The sequence below is a fragment of the Melospiza melodia genome, chromosome 8 (genome assembly GCF_035770615.1).
Source record: "Melospiza melodia melodia isolate bMelMel2 chromosome 8, bMelMel2.pri, whole genome shotgun sequence".
In the NCBI taxonomy this organism is placed as follows: domain Eukaryota; kingdom Metazoa; phylum Chordata; class Aves; order Passeriformes; family Passerellidae; genus Melospiza; species Melospiza melodia.
In genome coordinates this window covers 3,957,287-3,981,556 of record NC_086201.1, presented here as the reverse complement: position 1 = coordinate 3,981,556, position 24,270 = coordinate 3,957,287, and the positions used below count along the sequence as shown (strand labels likewise).

The window sequence follows — 24,270 nt, the reverse complement described above, 5'->3', positions numbered from 1 at the left end:
ATTTAAAAATATTTTTGGAATAAACATATCGCCTAAACTCTAATTTCCTTCTGTCTGTTAATATTTTGATGCAGCACCTGGTTCTAACTCAAACTGGTCCTAGATCTGACACTGGCCTGCATTCATTGTTACTTCTATTTTGGATAGGAGTGAGTGCAAGAAATGTTTTAAATAAATATTCTCCTAGCATCTCCTGTGCAGTGCAGAGTGACTGTAACTTTTATTATTGCTCATGAATCTCAGCCAAGTCCGAGTCCAGTTGCCTTTTAACTTTCTCATCAGGAGCACCTGTGTATTTTTTTTTTAAAAGAAAATAGTTAAAATTTGCTATAGTTTGGCAGCTGAACTGATGAGTTCATGAGTAAGACCTTTTCCTACATTTCTTATACCATCACAAAATTTAGTGTGGAAATCATTATCGTGCTTTTGGCTATAATTTCTAATTGTGGGTCCATCCTGTTCTCAGGTTCCTCATTAAAACAAACAGATACAGAGTTGGAGACTGGAATATAAAGCAAATAAAATACTTGTTGTCCTTTAGGGCAAAATCCAGTGATTTTTCCCTGATAAACCCCACTACAAAACACAAGAAGGTCATCCTGTAGTGAACTAAAGTTGACTTTATTATAACAAATATCTTTTCCTGAGAGTTTCTTTGCCACTATACTTAAACTCCAGCACCAGATAGGAAACTGGGCAAGGCTTTTGTTTCATCTTGTTCCCTAAGTATTTATAGCCTGCCGTGAAGAAACACTTACAGCAGTGCAGTGGTGTTTTTATTCTTGACAGAGGTGCCCTTAAAAGTGAATTTGCTTTGAAAATTGTTCACAGAATCAGGATATAAGAACTATGAAATCTACTCTTCTCTCTCTTTCTCTGCCTTTCTCCTCTGTGCCTAACTGGATTTCCAAAATAAGTTGTTAACAATCCAGCTAAGATAATGCGGTCGTGAAAAGGATGTCCAAATCCACCAATTTGCATTGGTTTGGTTTAGCTTAACTTTCAAAGTTCTTGGAGCAGAAAGTTGATGGCACGTGGATGTTATAATCAGCTTGAATTTTTTTTCTATTTTTTTTTCTCTGCCATATTGTATGATACCCAAATAAAATGCTAATCAAGCTTCATTTCTGGACCAAAATTAATTTATTAACAATAATAATGCTCTTGTGTACTCCAGACCATGTTGCAAGATGTAATAGCCACCAATTTACAACACAGCTTGTTAATTTTCACTTGATCTGGGTGATTTATGCAGGTTCCAAATTGATGCTCTTAATGTGAGACTATTTCACCCAAAGTGACATGGATTGTTTTCACTTCCATATAACCAATGAGGTTAAGAACTGAATTGAGCTAGATCCAAACAAAAGTTAACATTCTGTCTGGTGGATTGCCTGATTGTTAGTTTGATTTATTTTTCCTTTTTAATTTCTGGTTTAGACTTCAATTTACATGATGCAATTCTTAATCCTCTGCCACAAGAGTCCCACAATCCTATGCTGGGAGTTAGTCTTTCACTCTCCCCTTACTAAAACAGAATTAAACTCTCCAAATTTAAGTTAGAATTGCATTACTTAAACATTTCAGTAATTTCCATTTGCTCATATGTTACATATCCAGCAGATGGATAATTTCCAAGATTTCTTGATTACTAAATCCTTTTTGATTTCTCTTAAATAAACTTTTTTTTTATCCCTCTGTATCCAAAGGAGAGATCTTCCTGAATTGAAACATCACTCTCAATATTATGTTACAGGACACCCACAGGTGCAGGGTAGTAAACTATCTAATAAAACACACAGAGAAGCACAGAGTTATTATCAATAATCAGAAAAAAGAAATAATTGCTAATTCCTAAAATAAGTTTTTTAATGCACACCAAATCAGGATGTTCCTGGCAGCATAGATGTAAAATGAGAAATGTATTTTGTAAAGAGACAAAACAAACATGCAAACACACAAGAAATTTTATATGATGTCAGTTTTCATCAAAAGGAAAAGTATGTTTTTTCAAATATTTATAGTTTAGAGGAGAAATGCCTCCAAGGACTTGAGTCATTGGCCATGACACTTGTGTGCCAAGGAAAGGTGCAAGTGTCAATAAAGACTTGAAATTCAGCTTCTTCTTCTTCAACTGTTATCACAGCTGGGCTTCTGAGCTTTTCCACTTGTCTTTACTCTTACCTATACTCTCAGATTTCCTTTCCTCCCACCCCAAATTGGAAAACTATTCCCCCTAGATACATTGTCAGGGAGTGTTTCCTGAAAATTTTTGGGTTTGACAAATTAGTGTTTTCCAGGAGAAGAGCTTTCTCTGAAACTGCTTGCCAAAACCTAATTAAAACTTGTGTTCTGAGGGATAAGTAGCCTTAAAAAAAAAAAAAACAAACCTGATTTGTGTAGCTTCTCTTGGCTTCTTTTGTACTTGCAAGTTTTAAATGTGAAATGACAATGTATGTTTTAGTGGGTTTGATTTTTGAGCACACAGGTTGGGTCAGTGCTGCACACAGTGAATTCTCCTGGAAAAGGAGAGCAGTTCCCATGTGCTATGAAATCCTACAGCTATGCAAGAGGGGCTGGAAGTGCTATTTTAAACGCTCATATCAACAGAGCTTGCTGTAGGAGATAATATGTCACAAAAGGGAGTATGACATCTAGTTTCACCTAGAAGATAAACCTTGAGTGGATATGCAGGGAGAAGCAAGGACTGTCGTGTTGTCCTTGAAAAGAATGGCCTGTATCAATGAAGAAGAGAACTCCAGGGCATATGCTACTTGGGATATTTAATTTAATCCTCAAACCTGTCCGAGACACTATGAAGAATATAGTAGAGAAACGGTAGTTGTGTGGAGTCTCACATGATTTCCGGGTGGGCACCTCAGTGATTTATTTTCAGAAAAGGTCACAGCCTCAGAAATGCATGTCTGGAAGCCCAGAGCCCAGGCAGAGGAGTTTCCTGGCACTATTGGTGCAAACATCCCATGTTCAAGCAGGGCTGGCACGGCACCGTGCCCGTCCCAAACATCCCACGTTGAAGCAGGGCTGGCACGGCACCGTGCCCATCCCAAACATCCCACGTTGAAGCAGGGCTGGCACGGCATTGTGCCCATCTCAAACATCCCACGTTGAAGCAGGGCTGGCACGGCATTGTGCCCATCCCAAACATCCCACGTTGAAGCAGGGCTGGCACAGCACCGTGCCCATCCCAAACATCCCACGTTGAAGCAGGGCTGGCACGGCACCGTGCCCGTCCCAAACATCCCACGTTGAAGCAGGGCTGGCACGGCATTGTGCCCATCCCAAACATCCCACATTGAAGCAGGGCTGGCACGGCATTGTGCCCATCCCAAACATCCCACGTTGAAGCAGGGCTGGCACGGCATTGTGCCCATCTCAAACATCCCACGTTGAAGCAGGGCTGGCACGGCATTGTGCCCATCCCAAACATCCCACATTGAAGCAGGGCTGGCACGGCACCGTGCCCGTCCCAAACATTCTATGTTCAAGCAGGGCTGGCACGGCACCGTGCCCGTCCCAAACATCCCTTCCCGAGAGCACCAGAGCCAATCCCCCCTCGCTCTCCTGCCACACTCAAAGCCCCTTGCAGAGCCGTATTCTGCTGACAGAATTACAAGATAATTACAGCTAGGTGTTTTGTATTCACTTAAGTTAATCTCCCACTTTTATTTTTCATTGCTGCTTTAATCAGCGAGGAGGCACTTCAGTTGTTGTCAGGTGGATTATTTCTCAGTCGCTTGCTGCGCTGCTCTCCTTCATGCTTGCGAGCGTGCTTCTGCCTTCCTGACAACAGGCATACAAAGAAAAATACTCGTATGATCTAAAATGAAATATGTGTTTCTTTTTCAGGTCTAGATGTTGATGGAATATACAGAGTTAGCGGCAATCTGGCAACAATACAGAAGTTACGATTTGTTGTCAATCAGGGTAAGTGATTCCTCCACCCTGGTAATGTTTTGTTTAGTACTTAACTGTCTCAGATGACAGTATTTCAGAATCTGCTATACATTAGTGGCATAGAATGATGAGCCCTGTTTTGGAAAAGAGAGGAAAGGGAAGGTAGAAAGATATTGCACAGAGGGAAATGTCAGCTAGGAGAGAGAAGAAAAGAGCAGAGTAAGCAGAGGAAAATAGTAGTTAAACTTGAGATGGGAAACAAACAACAAACAAATCTAAAAATACGGGAGGAAATGGAGACATGAAATAAGGTGGCAAAAAGCAAAGCATATGTAGAAACCAAGGAATCAAAGTGAGGGGGAATGAAGAAGATTAAAAGGAAAAATAGCAGATTGTTTGGATGTTGAAAGTTAAACAAAACCAAAAGTAGAGCAGGGATCCAAAGGAAACCAGTGAAAGAGAAAAAGGTGCTGAAAAGAACTTAAAAGGAAAGACTAAAAGTGGAGTACTGGCTCTGCCAAAGTCAGTGGAAGATTTACTGCTGATTTTGAAAACACAAAGGTTTGACCCCAGAAAATGGAAGAGGAAAGATGAATATTTTGGGGACCTGCTAACCAGAATTAGAACCATCCTGTATGTATTTACTGAACATATTTCCACAGATGCTGTGTATAATAAATATATTTCACAAATACAACAGCACGCTTTTCACTGATGTGGCCTAAAGAAATCTAACATTGATCAGCAGATCCTGTTACAGGTGATATTGGGAACTAATAAGGATGAATGACAAATGCATTTATCTCCAAATGGTTTACTACTCTTAAGAAAGACTAACTCTCCCCACATTTAAAAGCTTAGCAAATATCAACAGTGATAGTGAATCTCATGATAATGCTTAAGAAGAAAATAGAATCAAGTTTCTCATAAATTGGGAAAAATACCAAATTTAAATTGCATTTAAGACCTTACACACTTTTGAATGAATCAAGTACAAATGTGAAGCTGCTGCAACATTTTGTCCTACTTTTTATGCTCTTTTTATAAGTTACCTGGGGACTATTACCAGAACTGCTAAATATTGTGTATTCTGTGTGAGGGTGATAGCTGCTGGAGAACAACTCCCTCAATTAGCTTGGTACTATACATAAACTAAGAGCTTTGACTCAGAAATTCTCATGAAATCGAGAGATAGGAGAGATGTAAAAATATTGCCACCTTCAAGCCTCCATTTAGATCTCCAGGGAGAGTTTCGGGGGATCAGTAGGTGTTTGCCACCTCCTCAGCTGCTCCAGATTAGTCTCGTCTTCAGCTGAAACTGGAGGGTGAACTCTGGTTTATGAGGAGTCAGTATTTATGCCAGCACATTCAGCAAGACTGAATAAATCATCATTTACCAATCAGCCTCACAGTTTTGATTCATTACTTAGGTCCTCTTAAATTTATAGTTGTTGGGTATTTGTGTGTCAATAATGAAGCCTGCCTTGGCTTCAAAATGACTGTAAGCTGTATTTTGTTTGGAGACGCATAGGCAAAAATGGGATTTTCTATCCTTCTACACTGCCTTTGAGCTCTTTGCTCAGGAAAAAACTGTGCCATAAAAATAATGGTCCTGTCTATCATGTCTCGTGGCATCCAAAGGTTAACATACTTGAGGTTAACATTACTGCTCAAGTTTTCACCTAAAACAGATGGGCTGATACTGTAAAGCTAGACAGAAGTCTAAGCTGGCTTTTTGCAGCAGAGAGGGACCAGACACCTTTTCCTTCTGGTTTATACTACTGTGAAAAATGAAAATATAATGGTGGAGTTAATAGTACATTAAAGCCAGTCTGGCACTGGTTACTTAAGGCATGTGCAAAAAAATCTGCCTACTGAGTGACCACAGGAAATTCAAAGAAAACTAATGCCCCTGGAGAACTATGTCATCATCTTATCAGTTGTGATAATCACTGTTTCTTACGTTATTCTTTATTGATAAAACGAGGGCATTCATGTGTTTTATGTCACAACGGAGTGGATTTTGGATGGCAGTGGTGATATCTATGCAAACTCCCTTTACACGTCCTTTAAAATCTTGTCTACAAAAAATTTCAGGTCTGTACTTAGGTTTTTCCTCAGGTGAATGCATGCAGAAATGCTGATTTAGGTAAGTCCTAATGCCACCTAACCGTCCCCAGGGGTGACCCCGACACCACATGTGAGAAGTGGAAGAACTGAGCACTGTGGCTCCCAAAGAATGATCCAGAAGTTTTTAATTATAACATTCAAGAAGGAGCACAGACACAAAGGATAGCTGGCCACTGTTTCAACAGTGCAAATAGCATCCTTTATCTGTGCTAAGTAGGGATCTGCAGGCAGGAAAGAGCCCACTGTGTCACAGTGCACCTGGAAAATGCTGTGGGGAGATGGGGAAAACAGGATTTATTTGTGGTGTGCTTGGGAGAGCATTCTCCTTCCAGTGTATCCCAGAGCCTGGTGTTCCCAGTCAATTGGGTGCTGAGGTCAGCAGCACTTTCAGGTGGCTTCATGAAGGGAAAAAAAAGTTACGAGGAACACTACTGTGTGCTCCCCACCTTCTTTTTTGCCATTCTCTCCAAGCTCTGCAGTGGGATGATGGTTAATAACTCACTGTCCACACATCCCCATCCCTCAGTAATTATTGTGCCCTCCTCAGGTCAATCCCTGTACATTCATTTTTTGGTAGTTAACAGTGGGAAAGGAGTATTTATACATACGATTTTACCATAGCTACTTTCTTAAAAAAAAAAAAAACTTTTAGTTAAAGCTTAATTTAATTATAAATGCAAGCAAATGTTCTGACAAAGCCTATTTGCATTGCAGAGATTGACTGCAATCAGTTCTTCTACAGGCCAAATACTCATTGGGCTCTTTCTTCCTGCTTACTTTGCCATTGTGCTACACCTACATTTAGAGGATATAAATAATATGCATCACACTGAGGATTATAGAAGGCACTCTAGGCTGGCTGCCATATCAAAGTATTTTTTTTTTATTAGAATAATCATTAATTAGAATATAGCAAAGCTTAATTTGGCTCCTTTTCCTATACTGTTAATGTCATCTGCAGCATCAAAAATTAAATGAGAGAACTGGTGAATATGAAAGGAGAAGAAACTAACAGTTGTCAGCTTTATCATTAAAGAAGAAACAAGAACAGTAAAAATATAAAAAGACTCTTGAAATTCTAGATTTTTGGGGATGAAAAGGGGTTTGCAATGAAAAAAACTCAAACCTGGTATCTTTTTTAATTCTCTGAATATTATTTTGTGTTTTGGTCTCATTTCTTGAGGTAGGCAGCTCCTGAACAGGGTTTTGGCCTTGCCAACACGAGCAGCAGCAGAACAAACTACCTTATTTATTTTATCCCTCTCACAGAGTTTTCTTTTTCCTGTAAAAGTCTATTGATATCACACCTTTTTTGCTTCTGTGCAACAGGATTATCTTTTATCTATGATTTATTTTCCCATTAAGAGCTGAAAAGATCAGTTGATCATCAGAGGACTGGGCTATAACATCTCTCAGCACTTTCAAAACTCTAAGTCATCATTTTTCAAATCACTGAATCAAGGCAGGAGAAGTTCCTTGTACCAAACTGACATCAGGAAATTTGTTCTTTTCTTGGTCTATAAGCACTGAAAAATTTGGGCTTTAGAAACAAAGTCACCAGGCAGCCAGTACTTTTGGCTGAGCACCTACAGTAAAGGCATCTATGATAGCTGGAGATATTAGAGATACTTATTCCTCTTATGATTTCCATATTATTGGTCAAGTCTGAAAGTTGAAATGCTAAAAAAACAAACAACGAACCAGAAACAGACAAGTATTTAGAGGATTCTGCTGATTTTACACAAGCTCTAGTAAGTTAAATCCCTTACATGTATTTATTAGGATATTGTTTTAATTCACACCTGTAGGAAAAGTGATAAAATAACACTTATGGGTCTGTTAGGCCTTGTAGGGTATGCTGGCAGTTCCAGGGTATGAGGTACTGCTGAAAAGATGCCTTGTTCTGGCCCAAACCCCTGGGAGGGTCTGACATGGCCCCAGGTGGGGCTGCTCAGAGTCATTAGGGCACCACTACACGAACCTGAGGACAGGGGGGAAGTGCTTTTCAACTTTTCAACAGCAAAATACAGCAAGAGTGGGGCAAAAAAGGGCCTGATAAAGAAAAACAAGAACAAGGGAAGACTTTTCACCCATCAGAATTTGTGAGTAAAAGTGAATTTTTCTTCGCTTTGGTTGAAGCCATTGTGGTGATTATGGAACCCCAGAATGGTTTGGGTTGGCAGAGACCTTAGAGCTCCTCCCTTTCCAACACGCTGCCACAGGGAGGGATTCCTTTCACCAGGCCAGGTTGCACCACACCCCATCTGGCCTCGTGTATGGGTGTGTGACACACGTTTATAAGGATGTTTTTTAATGCTTTGTGAACATGAGGATGTTCTTTGGGCTAAGCCAGGTTCCTTGTCCTGCTTCCTTTCCCGTCAATTCCTCAATTAACTCCTTGCTGAAGACCAGGGACACCTGGGTGAGGAGCTGGAACCTTCCTTCTTTATGTTTCCTGTGCTAATCTGCTCAGTAGCTGGAAAGGCATTCACTTTCTATGGCTGCCAATCAAGCAATTTCCATGAGTACTAAATTAACTTAAAAAAAAAAAAAAGAAAAATAGAGCTATAAAGAGTTCATAACACGTTTCTGAAGCACCAGGATTTTATCTCAATGCATACACGTTCAGGAAAGCTAACCATGGAAATACAGATTTCAGCAAGGGTTGGTTCATGCATAATACAAGAGAGTTCCTAATTGTCTTTATATCCAGAGCTTTGTTTGCAAAATGCTGGGTGTTTGCTGTGCAGATGACCTTTGCATCTCTTTATTTCATTAGGAATACCTTGTGTGTTAACTGCAAGGCACCACAGACCATCCAAAGGTCAATGATTGTGTTTTTACAGCTCTGTTACTCTGCTTATGTACCAAAGCAGGGGCAAATATGGGAATTTTTACAGAGGCTAAATATTGTGTTATTGCAGAGAGGTGTGATTCTTGTGGAACATGGAAAAGAGCAGCCAAAGATATCCAAATATTCCTACATTGAGGGGGAAAAAAAAGTGAATTTAATCTCCTCCTTCCATTACCTCACAGTAACAAAAAAAGTACTTGGACAAAATAAGAATTAAAATATTTATGTTGCTTCTTCTATAAGAATTTAGCAGGATATGATTCAGTGTAAGGAAAAAATTAAGAGTAAAGTTTGAACCAGAAATACGTGAACTGATTGCGAATATTTATTAACTAAATAATTTAATAATAAAGAAAATGCCTACTTGATTAATTGTTACAGAGTAAAAATTACAATAAAACTGTCTTGATCAGTGCTTTGCAGAAGCACCATTACTGTCTGTGCAGTTGTTTAACAAGGATTTAATTGGAAAGATAAGTGAATGCACATTTAAAAGTATTGTTAATTTGCTTTATAATCACCCCATCCTTCACAGTATTGACAGCACCAGGCACAAACCCCTTTCTCTTTTACAAGTATTATTTTCCATATGTGCACAATAAATTCTGAAGCAGTAATTGGAAATTTTATGGATTTCAACATACCTAGTGTTTTGAGTTTATAGGTGCCATATCCCTTCTCTAAAGGTTGTTCATAGGTGGCATTTTAGGTAAAATCACTGCTTTTTTATTACCCATAGGCTTTTTTGGAGGTTGTGGTGTGGTAGTTTGTTGGATTTTAGGGTTTGCTTTTTTTATTTTGTTTTGCTTTCTTTCCTAAGAAATATCTAATTCCCATTAACTTTTCCTTTCCATTTGAAATACCAACAAAATCTTCGCTCCGACATCATTTTTGATTTAATAAACAACAGCCGTCAGAAACAGTAATCTTCAATATGTTTATATTCCATCTGCACTTATATTTATTGTTCTAAAATGACTCAGATTGATCTAATTGACAAGCAGGAGCTCTGACCATATGAGCAGCTAAGGATGATCCCTTTAACCAGCAGGATTCTTCAACCCCACTGACACGTTCTTCATCAATGAACGGGGAGGGAAGAGGGACAAATATTCGGGATTTTTCAAATTTAATTATTTAATTTTAATATTGCTGATTCCGTGAGCTTGCTGGTGCCATATGTCTGTGTGAGCTGGGCTATCAGGAGCCAGGGTGGTTTCCTGGCTGGCTCTGCCTCAGCGGGCACAGGCACGAGACTGGAGCTGCCTCTGAAACAGAGCCCCCCAGGTCAGCACAAACGGGATGGGTGGCTGTGAAGGAAGCTTTTTAGGAGGGGAGAAAAGAGGGAGGAGGCAGCTGGATGTAAAAAAAAAAAAAAAAAAAAAAAAAAAAAAAAAAAAAAAAAAGAAAGAAAGAGATGCGTTTTCTTTTCACAGCTTTATTTGTTTAAAATAAGAAAGGAAAAAAATGGGCTTTTTTATGCCCCCCCCAAACCAACAACAATGAAAAGTCCCACCCCAAACCAACAAAACTCCCCATTCAGAAATAGCTATATCTTTCCATTGACCCCAATATATCCATTTTAAAGGCAGGCAGGGGCTCTGATCCTCCCCCTAACAAAGGCTCCATGGGCACAGGAGGGCAGGTCCCCTCTCAGCTGCCAGCAGCCACAGAGCAGCTACAAACATGGATGGCCAAGAGGATTGTCATGGGCTTCATTCTAAAATTGCAGCAAGGAACACTGGATAAAAAGGGGAAAATAAAGAGGAATGGTTCTCTCTTGCAGTCACTTTCCTTTTTGTTTGTGGTTTCTTAATTTCTTGTGTGCATACCTTGGTGAGATTTCCCTTTATATCTGGCTGTCTCGTGTCTTTTTAGATGTTTTAGGTTATTGATTTTATTTTTTAGGCATATATGAGTATCCCTAAAAACACATGAGTGTGCCTTGATGGGGGTCTAGCCTTAAAGCCACCCTCCAGCCTTGGTGATGTTCCTGGTGTGATCAAGCACAGCCCAGGCAGCAAAGTCTTCTCATGTCTGCCAGCAGCTTTTCATGTGACCAGTCTCACTGAGAAACCAGTAAGAGTGATCCAAAGTTCACGATGGAAATATCAGGCTCAAACTGGGTTACTTGCTAGCTGAGAACCAAAATGTCTTGAAAGCCTTGAGTCAAAAATAGTTTTTTTCTTTCTTTTTCACACTTCCCAGGCAAGCACAGAAAATAAAATGGACTGAAGCAATTTTCAAAAATAATTATAAAACAGCTTGCTTCTGGGTTAAGACCTGCATATGCCAAGCTGTAGCCAAGAATTTCATTTTTTAATTTTTTTTTTCCAAGCTTTAAAACTCTGACAACAGAATACTTTAATTGAGCCCACAGTACTTGGTGAATCAATTAATATGTGCATGTTACTCATGTGGGTTCTTCTTTTTCTCTGTCTGTTTAAAGGTACAGAAAGTTTATTATTATATATTATGCAAAGGAAAGTATGCATTCCACATCTTCCCATTCTCTTTCCAGAGGGCAAGGGGAGAAACTATAGCACTTCCAAAAATGACTTCTAAATATGAGTCAGGTACAAAATCTAATGGAAATATGAATTTTTGCAATGAATGCTACAAATTATTTTGTGAATAATGCGTGTATGTATGCATATGCACATTATACGTATATAATACATATAATAAGAATGGATAGAGCTTGAATGTTGATGCATTTCCAATATAACTATTTTGTGCTCAGTGTGAAGGAAAAAAAAAAGCAGACAGAAAAATATTCAGAATTCTTAGTTGCCCAATCTGCAGCTCTGTAAAATTTCTCTTACGAGTGGTATTGTCATGTTTTCCTTTTCATGTGCTGAATAAGCCAGTGGAACGGGGCAGAAGAGGCAGCAGGCTGGGTCGGTGTGGTCAGCCACAAACATACCATGGATTTTATGGCATGTATTGTATGATGAAGCATTTCAAACATGCCTTTTATTCCTTCCCTACCAGCAGCACCATTTGCGTTACAATAGCGTCTTGCTTAGTAACACTTGGAGGAGTTGAAGAGCTTCTTGATAACCCCTCAAGGAGTGTTGTTTAGTTGCTGAGAAGGACTGGAGCTTTGCAGGCTGCCTTTTTTGGGGGGATGCTCATCGTTGTCACGGGTGACTCTTTGTTTGGGTTTGTTGTTCTGATGGAAGGGCTACAGGAAATGCCATTTCGCAGAGAGCCAAAAAAGCGAGGAAAGGAAATAAATTATTGAGTCGTTTGGTGAAAGTATTAACAGGACAGCTTTCTACCTGTGATTTTTAGGATGATGGGATCATTTCTTGAGTGTGAGGTTTGCCAGACTCGTTTATACATAAACTGAACTGAGTATCAAGTGTATTTTGCATGGGATGTTTGTGCTTTGAGGAGATGGACACCCTGAAGAACTAATCTGCAGAGCTCCTACTTATAATTGGTCATGCTCAGTGTGTTACAAGACTGTGGTGTGGCCTAATATTTGGGGTGGCTTCCTCCCCTGTGGTAAATATCTGCAATTCTGTGGTTTGTGTGTAAAAGTGGCTGACAAACACGAGCCTGCAACAAAAAAGGATGGTGTTATATATGGATGTACACTGCATAATATCCTGCAGGGTGGCATGGGATGAGAAGTCGTTGCACCAGGGAATTTGGCTTTATCATGCTATTTGTGGTGTCCTGTGTGTTGAGATCTGGGAAAACCATAAATGCTGTGGTAGGGGCAGCTGTTGTGAGTAGCAAATGATTTTTTGGTTGGAGGAGACTTTGGTAATGCATTTAAGTATTGAGCTCCATGGGTTAAGAGTGATGTGGTCCAAAATTGAAAATACTTAAATGTAAAAACTCAGGGAGGAAAAGGAGAAAATCTAAAGTATAACTTCTCTGAAAATTGGAAACTTTTATGAGGAAACCTGTGTTTCCTCATATATAGACTATTTCATTTGTGCTTACATATTTCCTAGAATTACATTACTGCTAAAAATATAACAGTGTTCTTAAGGAATTTTCAAGTGCTCACTACATCCTTTTTTATGGAGATAGAACTGAATACTGAATATTCCTGTCTTCTTTCCTCCTTTTTTTTTTTTTTTTTTTTTTTTTTTGTTATTGTGTAAAAATTCAGTGGAATTTCTTGCAGGAGCAAATTATCAGAGTCCTGGAAAGCATCTTCCCTTAATACATTCTTTGGGCGTTTTGGTGTTGATTCAGTTACTTAATCACTGTTATTTAGTGCCACTCGAGAGGATGCTGAGTGTCAGAGTGACTCTCAGAGGGCTGTTGGCTCTGCAGGAGAGTTGTGTCCTTGGAGATTGGGTGCTAGAAGCTGAGTGAGATGTCTTGAAGCATTAGATGCCTTCTTGAAGCATTAGAAGAGAAATTATTAATTGTTCTTGACTACGCCATTGGCTTTTTCACTTTAAAAAAATTGAAATCCATCATATATAAATGCATAAAATTATTGCATACATATTTGGTGGGAAAACCTTTCCAAAGGAAGAAGCTTTAAGAAATAGTGTATAAAGTGTCACAAGCTATTGTCCTGAACTAACACATCATATATACAAAAGTAAAGAAAAAGACATTGCTTCCTCCTTCTCTTCCAAGTCTTGATTTACACTTTAGATTTATCATTTTGGGGATTATTAAACATATTAATTTAAACACTTGGAGAGGTAGTCACGCTGTATTTTAATTTTGAAGCTATGCATGATACCAGAGTCTCAAAAGTGAGAATGTAGCAACGCTCTCACTTGGGTTTTCAGCTCTCACCCGAATGTTAACACCATTCAGCCTGTACCACGCCTGTTGTCAGTACAAGGAACAGGGATTGTTCAGATCTCTCGAGATCAAAGGTCCCATTTCCCAACTCTACTGTAACAATCCCAGCCTAATCAAAGCCCTTCACATGGACAAACACCTCGGGGTGAGTTGGGAGAGTGATGCCTTTTGAAATCATCCTATGAATCCATGGCTCCAATTTCAACGCATTGTCTCTTCTTTGTGTAATTACTGTTATTATTTATACAACATAGCATGGTCAAATTTTGAAATAGTCTGGGTATGGAGAGTTGAATATAATGCAATAAATATTTTATACTATTTTTCCCCTTCTTCTTCAGAGCGAGTGTCCAATTCTGCTAGTTTATATTCCTTTTCTGTGTCCCTTTTTGCACATTTTTCCCCCTATTACCAGCTGACATGACGTGGGAGACTTGGCTCATCCATGGCTTGCACCTGAGCTGACACTGGGACACACATGGGTAGGAGATATTTTGGGGTGACAGTAGCCTGCAGTTAGGTTATGCCAAACTCCTGACATAAACCTCAGCAGAATCTAAGTATGGCATTCCTCACCTCTCCCTAGCTAAATAAAGGTGATAATAAAAGGCATCTTTAACCTGAATTTTGCAGGTTTGCATAATTTTAACCAGAATTTGCTATAGTTGTTTCCATCACACTTTTAAATCCCATGATTTATAAAGACTGGATTGGACAAACTGTTAGAAAGTGGGGAGAAAAAAAATCTCTTGTAAGAGAATAAGATGGAGTGCTTTGCTGGGTTTGTACTTCTTGAAGTACACCAGAGAGATCTCCTTTTCTTATATTTTTTTTACTTTTTTTTTTTTTCCTGGTGTAGTCAGATAATTAAAAAACAAACAAACAGGGATTTCAAAACACGTTGCCATCAACCAACATTATGTGCTTATGATACAGAAGATTGAGAACGACTTAATTAAGTAGATAGCAGCAGTGAAGAGAAGACGGATGCAAGGAGGGAGGAGATTATTTGCTTTTGGAGGAACTTCCTTTGGCTGGCGTCGGGGGCCTTTCTAGAGACAGGGCATTGATGGAAAAGGAAAATCCAGGAGGAAAATGGCAAGAAGATTACATCACTGCAGAGCTAAAAGCTGTGCCTTGCTGTGAGAAAAGTTTAGCTGCTTGCTCAGTGTTTTGCTCCAGGATAATGTTGACATCAGCTGAGGAGATGGGATAACGAGTTTCAAATAAGTAGGAAATCAGTACATAGCATCTGAATAAATTTAGGTGGAGCTGCAGGATGCCAGACTTGAGATCTGTAAGGGTGGGATGGGACGGAATTGATTCTGTCTAGAAAACAAGGTGTGCACTTGGGAGGGGAAGGTGGAGTTGTGAAGCTGTGAGGACATCTGAGCTGAAAGTGGATAACAAAAAGACACCCAAAATGGCTAAAAGAGCAATACCAAGGGCTTCTGGGATCATCGGCTGAATTTGAGGAAAGAAAACTTTTCTTTTTTGTGCTTAACGCTTTGCATATATGAAGATGCTACAGCAACTTAGAGATACGTATTTTTGAATCAGAGCCACATGATAAAGCATCCAAACATAATGCAAATAATTGCGAACTGATGTATCCAGCATTTTATTTTTTAAAAAAAGAATAAATAATTTAGCTTTACACATGGGCAATCCTTGCTAAAAATTGCAAATCAGAAGTCTTCTGTTTGAATGTATTTTATTTTGTTAATGGATTCACTCATGTGAAAGGCATCTAATTGTATAATGTATTATTAGTCATTTTCTTTGGCGTGCTATTAACTTTAAATAATTCTAATATTTAACATTTTATAACATGCACAACAAAGTTCTATCTCCAGCAAAGGAAAAAAACATGCATTAATAATAAAATTTTCATGGCTCTTTCTACTGTGTATGTTGTGATACATATTTGAGCAGAAACATGGAAAATTGAAGTGTAAGGCAACAAAGCCTGTTAGCATTTAAAGAATATAAGTTGTAATACGCTGTGGTCCTGTAAATACAAGAGCTGGGGTATAATTCAGTACAATTAACTTATTTTAAGATTGAGTCAGATATAAAGTGTGATAGGATGTAACTGAGAGCATCTACTTGCTGTCTGCTCGGTGATGGCTGGGCTGGAGTGTATAAAATGGTGATTAATGCCTGCTAATGGAAGTGGTCTCCACCGCAAGTTGTGAGCACTGGGGTTGTGGCTGGCTACAAAAACCACACAGAGCAACACTGATAATCTCCAGTAAATCCCCAAGTTTTCCTGTGCTGGAAATAAGATGACAGGTCACATTAGAAATTTTCTCCTTATGGCGTTTTGTTTTTTCTTTTTTTTTTTTTTTTTCCTTTTGTTTTAGTAGGTCAGATCTTGTTCCCGTGTGTTGTGGAAGTATTATGGGAATGAGCAGTGTCTAAGCTGCTTAACAAATGCACACTTTCCCCACACCAATCTGTTTTCTGGGGACAGCCAGGCTAGTGCTGTACAGCATCCTCTCGGTTGGGTGCTATTAATGTTAATAAAATGCACTTAGCACTTAACATCTCGGGATCTCAAAAGAGCTTGCAAAGCAGCATCATTATCTTTACATTATGGGTATGGAAAATGAAGGATAGGGAGAGTGAAAGATTTGCCCAAGTTTCCATGGTAAATCAGTGACAGAGCCAGGAGCAGAGCCAAAATCTGCTGATTTATAGTCGGTCTCCTATGTAGTGTGCTGTGCCATTTCACCAAACTCCATTTGCCAAGTCCCTACTGTGTACAGAGACTGCGAATAAGGCTGCAGCCACCCTCTGAAATGTGGATTTGGGGCTCTGGATAATGCAAAGCCAAATTAGGTCTTCAAATGTGGGTCTCCCCTGTGATGCTCCTCCAAGTGCAGGGCCACCTGTGCCATAGACAGCAGGGCAAAGATGCATGAATAATTGAAATTCCTCTGTGCTGGGGCTGCAGAGTGAAGGGACCCAGTCCTTGAGGAGCCCCAGGTATGTCTAGTGTGGGAATGAGCTCCTGGTTTGCATTCCTGTGGCTGCAGGGATGTGTTGCCACGCATCGTGTTTGGCATGACTAAGCCGCACGGAGCTGTGTGCATTTTGCGAGTATTTTGCAGTCAGTTTTGGAAATGACTCCATCCAGATAATATATGAGCAGATATGTATGTTGAAGGGCTTGTGCTAACATCTCTGTGAGATACCAAAATATTGCTAGCTGTGTTTGGTAAGTAGGAAAATGAGGAGCTGAGTAACATGCCTACAGAAGTTTGTGATGATTCAGGGATACAAACCAAGTCTCTCTCTGTGTTTCAAACCTCTGCCCTAGCCCCAGGGTCACTCTGCTTTTCACCTCCCTTGGGAGGTAAAATATGGATCAAAAGCTAAAAAGAACCAGCTGTCTTCCTGACAGACTGGATCACAGGAGCAGCTGAGGGATGGTTTGGTCATTTGGTCACCTACCCTTGTAGGTGAGAATCCTTCTCCCAGCCCTGAAACAGCCCTGCAGTTTCTCCTCACACTTTTATGCCTGTGTTTTCAGTAATTCCATCAATTGTGAATTATAATTTCAGGGATTCATTTCTTTGGTGTATTTATATGTATGTACCTGTGTTTTAAGAGATGTCCCTCAACAAGCAAATGGGCGTAGTAAACAAGGCAACAAGGAATCATTAATGTGAGGGGAAGAGGAAAATGCAATGCCGCCCGGCTCTCTGATCACCTTCCTGGGACTCCTGCTGGGACAGAGCCTGCCTGCTGAGAAGCTATGAGCTGGAGTCCTCTAATTTTCAGATTAAATATAATCCCAGGCACTGAGTTATCTCCAAGGGGGCCCTTTCCCTCTGCTGAGGCCCCATGCTGGCCTGCACTGGTCAGTCCCACCCTGGTACAGGCCGCATTTATCCTTAGTTTTCCCTCTTCCTGCTGGATGACCAGGTTTATCCACCTCTGCTCCACCTTGGCCAAGTCTGAATTTACTGGGGTGCTACTTGCAGTTCCCATAGGATCATGGAATATTGTGAGTTGGGGGGACCCACAAGAATCATCAAGTCTAACTTCTGAATAGTTCACTGCAAAGGTGCTGCACTCCAGGCACCTACTTACTGTCTTCCCATTACTTCACTAAGGATTTGGGGTCTTGCCTGTGGAGGTGAGGCCACATCATGGCATGGTTTGATATCAACAGGAATTGATATGTTTGTTCTCCAAGAGGCATTCTGCTGCAGGCTTGGTGAATAGGTGTGTGTAAGTCTGAACTCAGCTTGGCTGTTCACAGCCCCGCAAATCTGTATCTGCACACAGCTTGTTGGGTTTGGTTTTTTTTTTTTTTTTCCCCCACCCTGTGTGTAAATGGGCCCTAAAAAAATCTAAGTTATTCTTTCTCTCTTATCCTGGTGAATGATATCAGAGTGCTTTCAAAGACTTCAGGTTTGCAGTGGAGCTCATGCTGCTGTGTGATTTTGTTTGGCTGTGCTGTTGAAAATGAAGAATTTAGGTTGGGCTTTGTATGAAAAAAGCTAATGCAAGGTGGACAACTTTATTATAAATCCCTATGCATTTCAAAGCCTCAGTTGGGAGAGAAAGCAAGATAGCAAGAACCACAAACATGGGTTGGATTATTTCTTGTTAAGCAAATGTAATACTGTGAAAGATTGACAGCACGGGAAACTGGAGTCCTCCATTTATCCACACTTCATTCCTAATATCTGGCTTCAACAGCAGATTGTAACCATAGAAAGGCTATAGACTCTGGGTGAAATGGCACTCCCTTTTGGATCCAGTTTTATAAAAGAAAACAATTATTCACAGAATGCGTGTCTTTATTCTTTATTGCACATTTCAAAGTCCCCATGAATACTCATTTGCATGTGACAGCTAATGCTGCATCTTGTATTGGCCAGTAAGAGGCATGATTGCACTAAATTGGAAGCAGCAGGCACAGGTTTTCTTTTAAGGATGGGGGTGGGGGCAGCCATCCACTCGCACTGTTCTCAAGTCTTCAGTCAAAACGGTTTTAGAACAGTTGCAAGTCTAGTTACTGGGATAATAAATCCCAAATTAACTGAATATGCAGATTTCACTTCCATTAGGTTACACTCTTTATCTTTTGTTAACAACCCCAACTTTTTAAAGCAGTGGAGAAGTGGGGAATTGAAAATACCGAACTGGTACTCCAGGAGTGAAAAAGGAGGACAGCAAAAACTGTTGTTGTTGTTTTTATTATTTCTTTCCCCCTCTCTTTCTTTTTATAATATAAGCCCAGATAAATATATTTACCCACCCTGCATAATTTTTTCCAAATGATCTTGTAATGTGACTGACACACAGGGTAGCAGAACCCCAGCAATGCAGAGAGGCTGCTGCCAGCGTTGCTTACAACAAGATTCTATGTACACAGCAGCCACAGAAAACATTTATTGGGTAGCACATTCCTTTTTCCTTTAGAAATGCATGCAGCTTCGGCTCAGGAGCACGGGGAGATAGCGAGATAAATACTCCTGTGGCTCCTGTGTAATCTCTTTGAAAATTATCTGGAATATAATGGGGACAAAAGCAGCTCCTTGAAAACTACCCGAAACTCACTCTTTTCTTAAATGCAATCTCCCAGCATAATCAGAGAGCAGAGCTGCTAGGAGCGAGGAGATTAACGAAAACACCTTGAAAAGGTTTAATACAGAACACAGAGTATCGTGACCATTCCTTTCTAAAAAGTTAAAATTGAAAGTTGCTGCTTTTTCTCTCTTCTTTTTTTTTTTTTTTTTAATTCCCCTCCTTTTACCCGACAGCTCCAGGCTGTCACACTTTTCATTTGAAAGCCCTGAAATGCATAGGAATTGTAGCTAGAACATCAGAAAGTTATCATGCATGCAGTTTAACAACGAGATTACCTACACCACGGGTTTTTTTCCCAGCAAGAAAACTATGTAAAATCATTGCATTCCAAGTAACAGACAGGACTTACTTTATAAGATGGATTTCAAAAGATCTGGAGGCTTCTGTTCCTTATAAAACTACGCCAAAGACTATTTAAGTGGCCAGTAATATAAACATTATGCTACTAACACTGAACAGTTTATCACATAAATATAATTGTCTTCTTTTAGAAGAATAATAAAAGCCGAATCCATATGTTACACATTATTTAAAATTGTTTTCTGCAAGATGTATTAATCCCAGCGAAGAAGCAATTCTTCTGCTATAGAAGTAGAACAGCAGTTTTATTTTATTACATTGTCATTGTTTAATTTGTTTGTTCCCGGTAGTAGTTTCACAGATTTTTATGAACTGTTACTTTTATGGAAAGTCAAGTTACAAATGATGGACGCTGTTTGCTTGCAGGAACAGAAAGGTCATGAAGGTAGATAATGTATTTATTTATTTACTTACTGTACTCCACCTTTTTTTTTTTTCTTTTTAATCCCTCAGTTCTTAGCAGAAGCTAAAATAACTTGTGGTTTTTAGACCCAGGAGGCACATATTTTGATATTGCTCCTCAGAAGCACTGTTAGCTTTGCAGTCTATTCGAATTTGGGAGTAGAATTTAAAGCTCGGATAAACAACGTTTGGTAGCAATGGCTGTGCAGAGCTTACAGTTTATCTTTAGAGAAATGTGATCTTGCAGCTAAATGTCATTTTGCCTATTTGTTTTTATGAATTTGAGCTGAACACTAGAGCAGAAACTTGTCTGCTAAAAAAGCCAGTTCCACTCAGGACTAAATTATTTTCCATTTATTAAAAAATAACTATTTTTCTAGGTAGTGTAAGGCTTAATTTTGAATTCTTCTGTTCTAGAATTTGAAGTTATTAACTGTCATGTGCAAACCTGAACTCTAGATTACTCATAGTGTAGCCTAATGACAAGATGAGACTTTAAATAACTTTAAGACAAAAAGCAGCTCTCGAAAATGGACTGTTTAAATGCAATGCGGAAAAAGGGCTTAAGCTGCTGAAATATTTTGGGCATGTTCACATCTGTAAATGAAGCTGAAATATCTGGCCTATTTTAAACAAGAACAAGTCTAAAAATATTTTCTTTAAAGAAATTAATTTTATCAGCCTCACCAATAAAACAGTCTTTGCAAGGCACCTAACAAAGTAAATGTAAAAGGAAATACATAATGCCAAATTTCTGAATTATAACAATATAATACAAATCAAAATCAAAATAGAAGAAAAATATTAAACATAATTCTTTTTTGTTTCATAGTTAACTCATCATTATCAAATATGCAAAATACAAGAGAGGCTTTTTGACCTCAGAAACTTAATAGTTGGTTGTAAGAGCTGAAAGAAATTTCTCTGTGCTGGAAAATGCACACTGTCTGCCTGCTTTTAACCAGAGTCTTCCTCAGCTGGAAAACCACCAACTTCATTATTTGCTGTCTATATCCCAATAGGAAGTACAGTGCCATGGCTTTTGCAAATCACGGTCAGATCCTACCAACAGTTATTATCAGAATTTTATTTAATTTTTTTTTAATGGGTTGTGGTTTGAGCAGTGCTTTTGACTGAAGTGAGTCACCAGCAATGCTCAATCTCATGCTTTCTCTGTGCTGCTTCACTTTTAATCAGTCCAGTTTTGATTAAGATATTTTACCTATGTAAAACACAAATAACCACATCCCTTTTTTTTTCCTTTTTTCCTCTGTTAATTTTACTATCTTCAAATGCATAATGGGATATGCTTTAATAGGTACATATTTGTCTAGACAAACAAATCTGTGTTTAAATAGTTGCTCACTCTGGGTATTGAAGGCTTAATGTTGTCTCTTTGTGGGCTCTGGTGTCAGTTCTTCTCTTTGTGCCTGTTTCTCACTGCACCTTTTGTCTGCATTAACTGCTTCGATCACAAACTTTTTCCTCACTCCCACAATGTGCTTTTATAATGCCTGACACAATGGAGAACGGATCTGATGAGGGCATCTTGTCACTCCTGTGGTTATAATAATCCAGATGGTGCTACCACCAAAAGTATAATAATAATAATAATAATAGTAATAATAATAAACTACCAGCAACAACAGAAACCAATAACAATCATCATTGTTGTTTTTCCTACGAGCATTCACAGCCCTGGCTGTAAAATCTTCCCCTTCCAAAGTCTATAAAAACTCAGTAAAAGTTTTAATCAAGGAGACTTTAAGAATGTATTTATTTATTTAGATTTTTCTTATTAAGGAAAAGAATTGTGTTTGTCGGCTGCAGTTTTAGAACTAACAATATGAGTTTCAACATGGCCATGGAAAATCTAACTCATTGTCTCACATTATCATATATATTGGCCTAGACGTATATGTGTGAGGTTTCTTGTTTGTTTTGAGTTTTTTTGCTGTCAAGGAAATTACAGCAACACATTTTTATTTCCTTTGTCTTTCTGACAGAGTGGGATACACTCGGGTCAAGTGTTGAACTCCACTTTATATTATAAATACATTTTAGATTGGGACATACTTTTTGCATATGTAAGCAAGATTGTTAGGAGGTGTTCCGGTCGCTCTTCAGCCTGAGAATAGTTGTTGACACTTCATTAAAGGATATCTGGGATATTTTAAACCCAGATTGGTTCAGTGACCCAGTTTCTGGCTCGTGTAGGTGCAATCCAGGGGACAGTGACTCACAGCTCAAAATGAGTGGGTCGGGCTGGGCAAGGGCTTTTTTAACAGGCATTGAGCACCAGCTTGTCCATCACTGTGCCGAAACCACCCAAAAAACTGTCCCAGACTGTTAAATGGAATTTTAAATGGAATTGTCTCCTTCTTAACCATCCCCTCCCCGAGGAATAAATAGACCCTACGTGGGAACTGGGAAGGATAACACAGTGGTGGAGGAGCTGGAGCTGGAAAGAGTCTGTGTGGAGGGACTTTCCATCAGTAGGTGTAGGAAAACCATTTTTGGGGGTGGGAGGCAGGGAGGAAGAGGAGCTGAACGCAGGAATGCCCAGGAGATTTTGTAAATAATCCCAGCTCCGCTGCTTCTGGAGAGTCCAGCAGTGGGGACATTCCTCAGCCGAGCTTGTGTTTCAGCCCTGCCAGCCAGGTCTCCTTGGGGAAGCCACCACGGAGCCAGGGCTCGTGTCTGGGGGTGTCCCGGGAGAGGTGGGGCTGGGGAAGAGCCAAAGCTCCGGAGGAGTGGTGTGACAGGAGGAGTGGGAACGGGAGGGCATCGCCCAGATCGCGACTTGGAAAATGAATGAACTTGGCCCGGGTTCATCTCGCGCCAGGGCCCGGCCTCAGATCTCCTCCCAGCAGGAGGAGCTGGGTCCAAGGGTGCCCACTTTGCTATATTTGTGCTATATTTGAAACCTCTTCTGCCTCTGCCAGGTCTGCTGGTGCGCTCTGCTTAGGAGGGGAAAAAACATATTTCACATGCACGCTGGTGATTTACTGTCAGAGGGCCGGGGTTCAGATTTTATTCTAGTCAGATACCAGAACTTTGGATATTTCTCTTAATTTTGTGAGCCCTTATTAGCTTTCAAAAGTGAACTTAGTATTTCCTAAGAGCAGAGTTTCTCAGGATATTCTCTGTACCTTCTTAGGCTGGCAGGGGATACCGTGAGAACTATCATTCTCATATTAATTTGATATTTTTGCTTTAAAGCAGATTCTGTGAGTGGGAGAGGGAAGGTGGAATTTAGATACTTCAGAATTATTTGGCTCTGCATCTATTTATGCCACAAATAGATAAAATTTCAGTGAAATCACTGAGATTTGACTTTTTTTGAAATGCTCTTGCTTGTCTTTGGCATCTCTATTTAGAAATAACCCACTGGCTTTAAAACAGATGTGATCCTCTGTGCTTTTGGATGCCTCCTTAATGCTCCTGAGCTTCTCAAACTGTGTTAAAGTCCTTTCACAGAAGACTGTGGATGTCACCAAAGCTGCCCAGCATCTATTCTCAGCTCTTTATGGCAGACAACTCAACTGGCTGTGATGGTGATGGGGTCCCCCCTCTCCTAAATCATCATATCCATAGAGGGGATGGGAAGGGAAGGGAAGGATTTCCCCACAAACACCCCACAGTTCTCACACACCTCTCACATCTTTTGTCATGCATGTCCCTACCTAATTCCCAGAGGCGGGATCCCCAATAAAATAAAATTGCAGGAAACATTTAATATGAAGGAAAAATATCAGCAATGATAGAAATGTGGAGATTCGATTTGGTTTAGGATTTTTTTTTTCCTTTGGATATTTTTTTCTTTTTTTTTTTTTTTATAGCTTCATAAATATCTGTTCCCAAGGAAAATAATTCCCAAAGGCAAAATGGTAAGGAAGCTGATTCATTTGTCATGGTGTCAAGTTTGTTCCTGAACGGAAGGATTTCCCGTGTACTTAGCAAGTGAGAGAAGTCTGATTAAGGCTAAGAATCTCCTGCTTAATTAAGCTTCTCTACACCCCTTGAGGGCAAGCACTGTCTTCATTTTGCATATAGGTAAACTGTGCCACAGAGAGGTGTGAGAGGCGATTCCTTTTCCCAGAGCAGAGCAAGCCAGCAAAGGACAGGGCATCTCAGCAGGTTCTGGAGGAAATGCTCCCCTCCTTCAGCTTTGTGGCATCAGTGCCTCCCAGTGCACATGTCAGACCTTC

General features: G+C 39.7%; 1 protein-coding gene across 1 annotated transcript in view; it reads left to right on the top strand.

Moving 5' to 3' along the window:
* ARHGAP15 (Rho GTPase activating protein 15) overlaps positions 1-24,270 on the top strand; it is a 322,029-nt gene that overhangs the window by 216,353 nt on the left and 81,406 nt on the right. Inside the window, exon 11 of the mRNA XM_063161573.1 lies at positions 3,868-3,945. Within this exon, the coding sequence (XP_063017643.1) occupies positions 3,868-3,945 (78 nt within the window). The remainder of the gene's footprint in view (positions 1-3,867; positions 3,946-24,270) is intronic.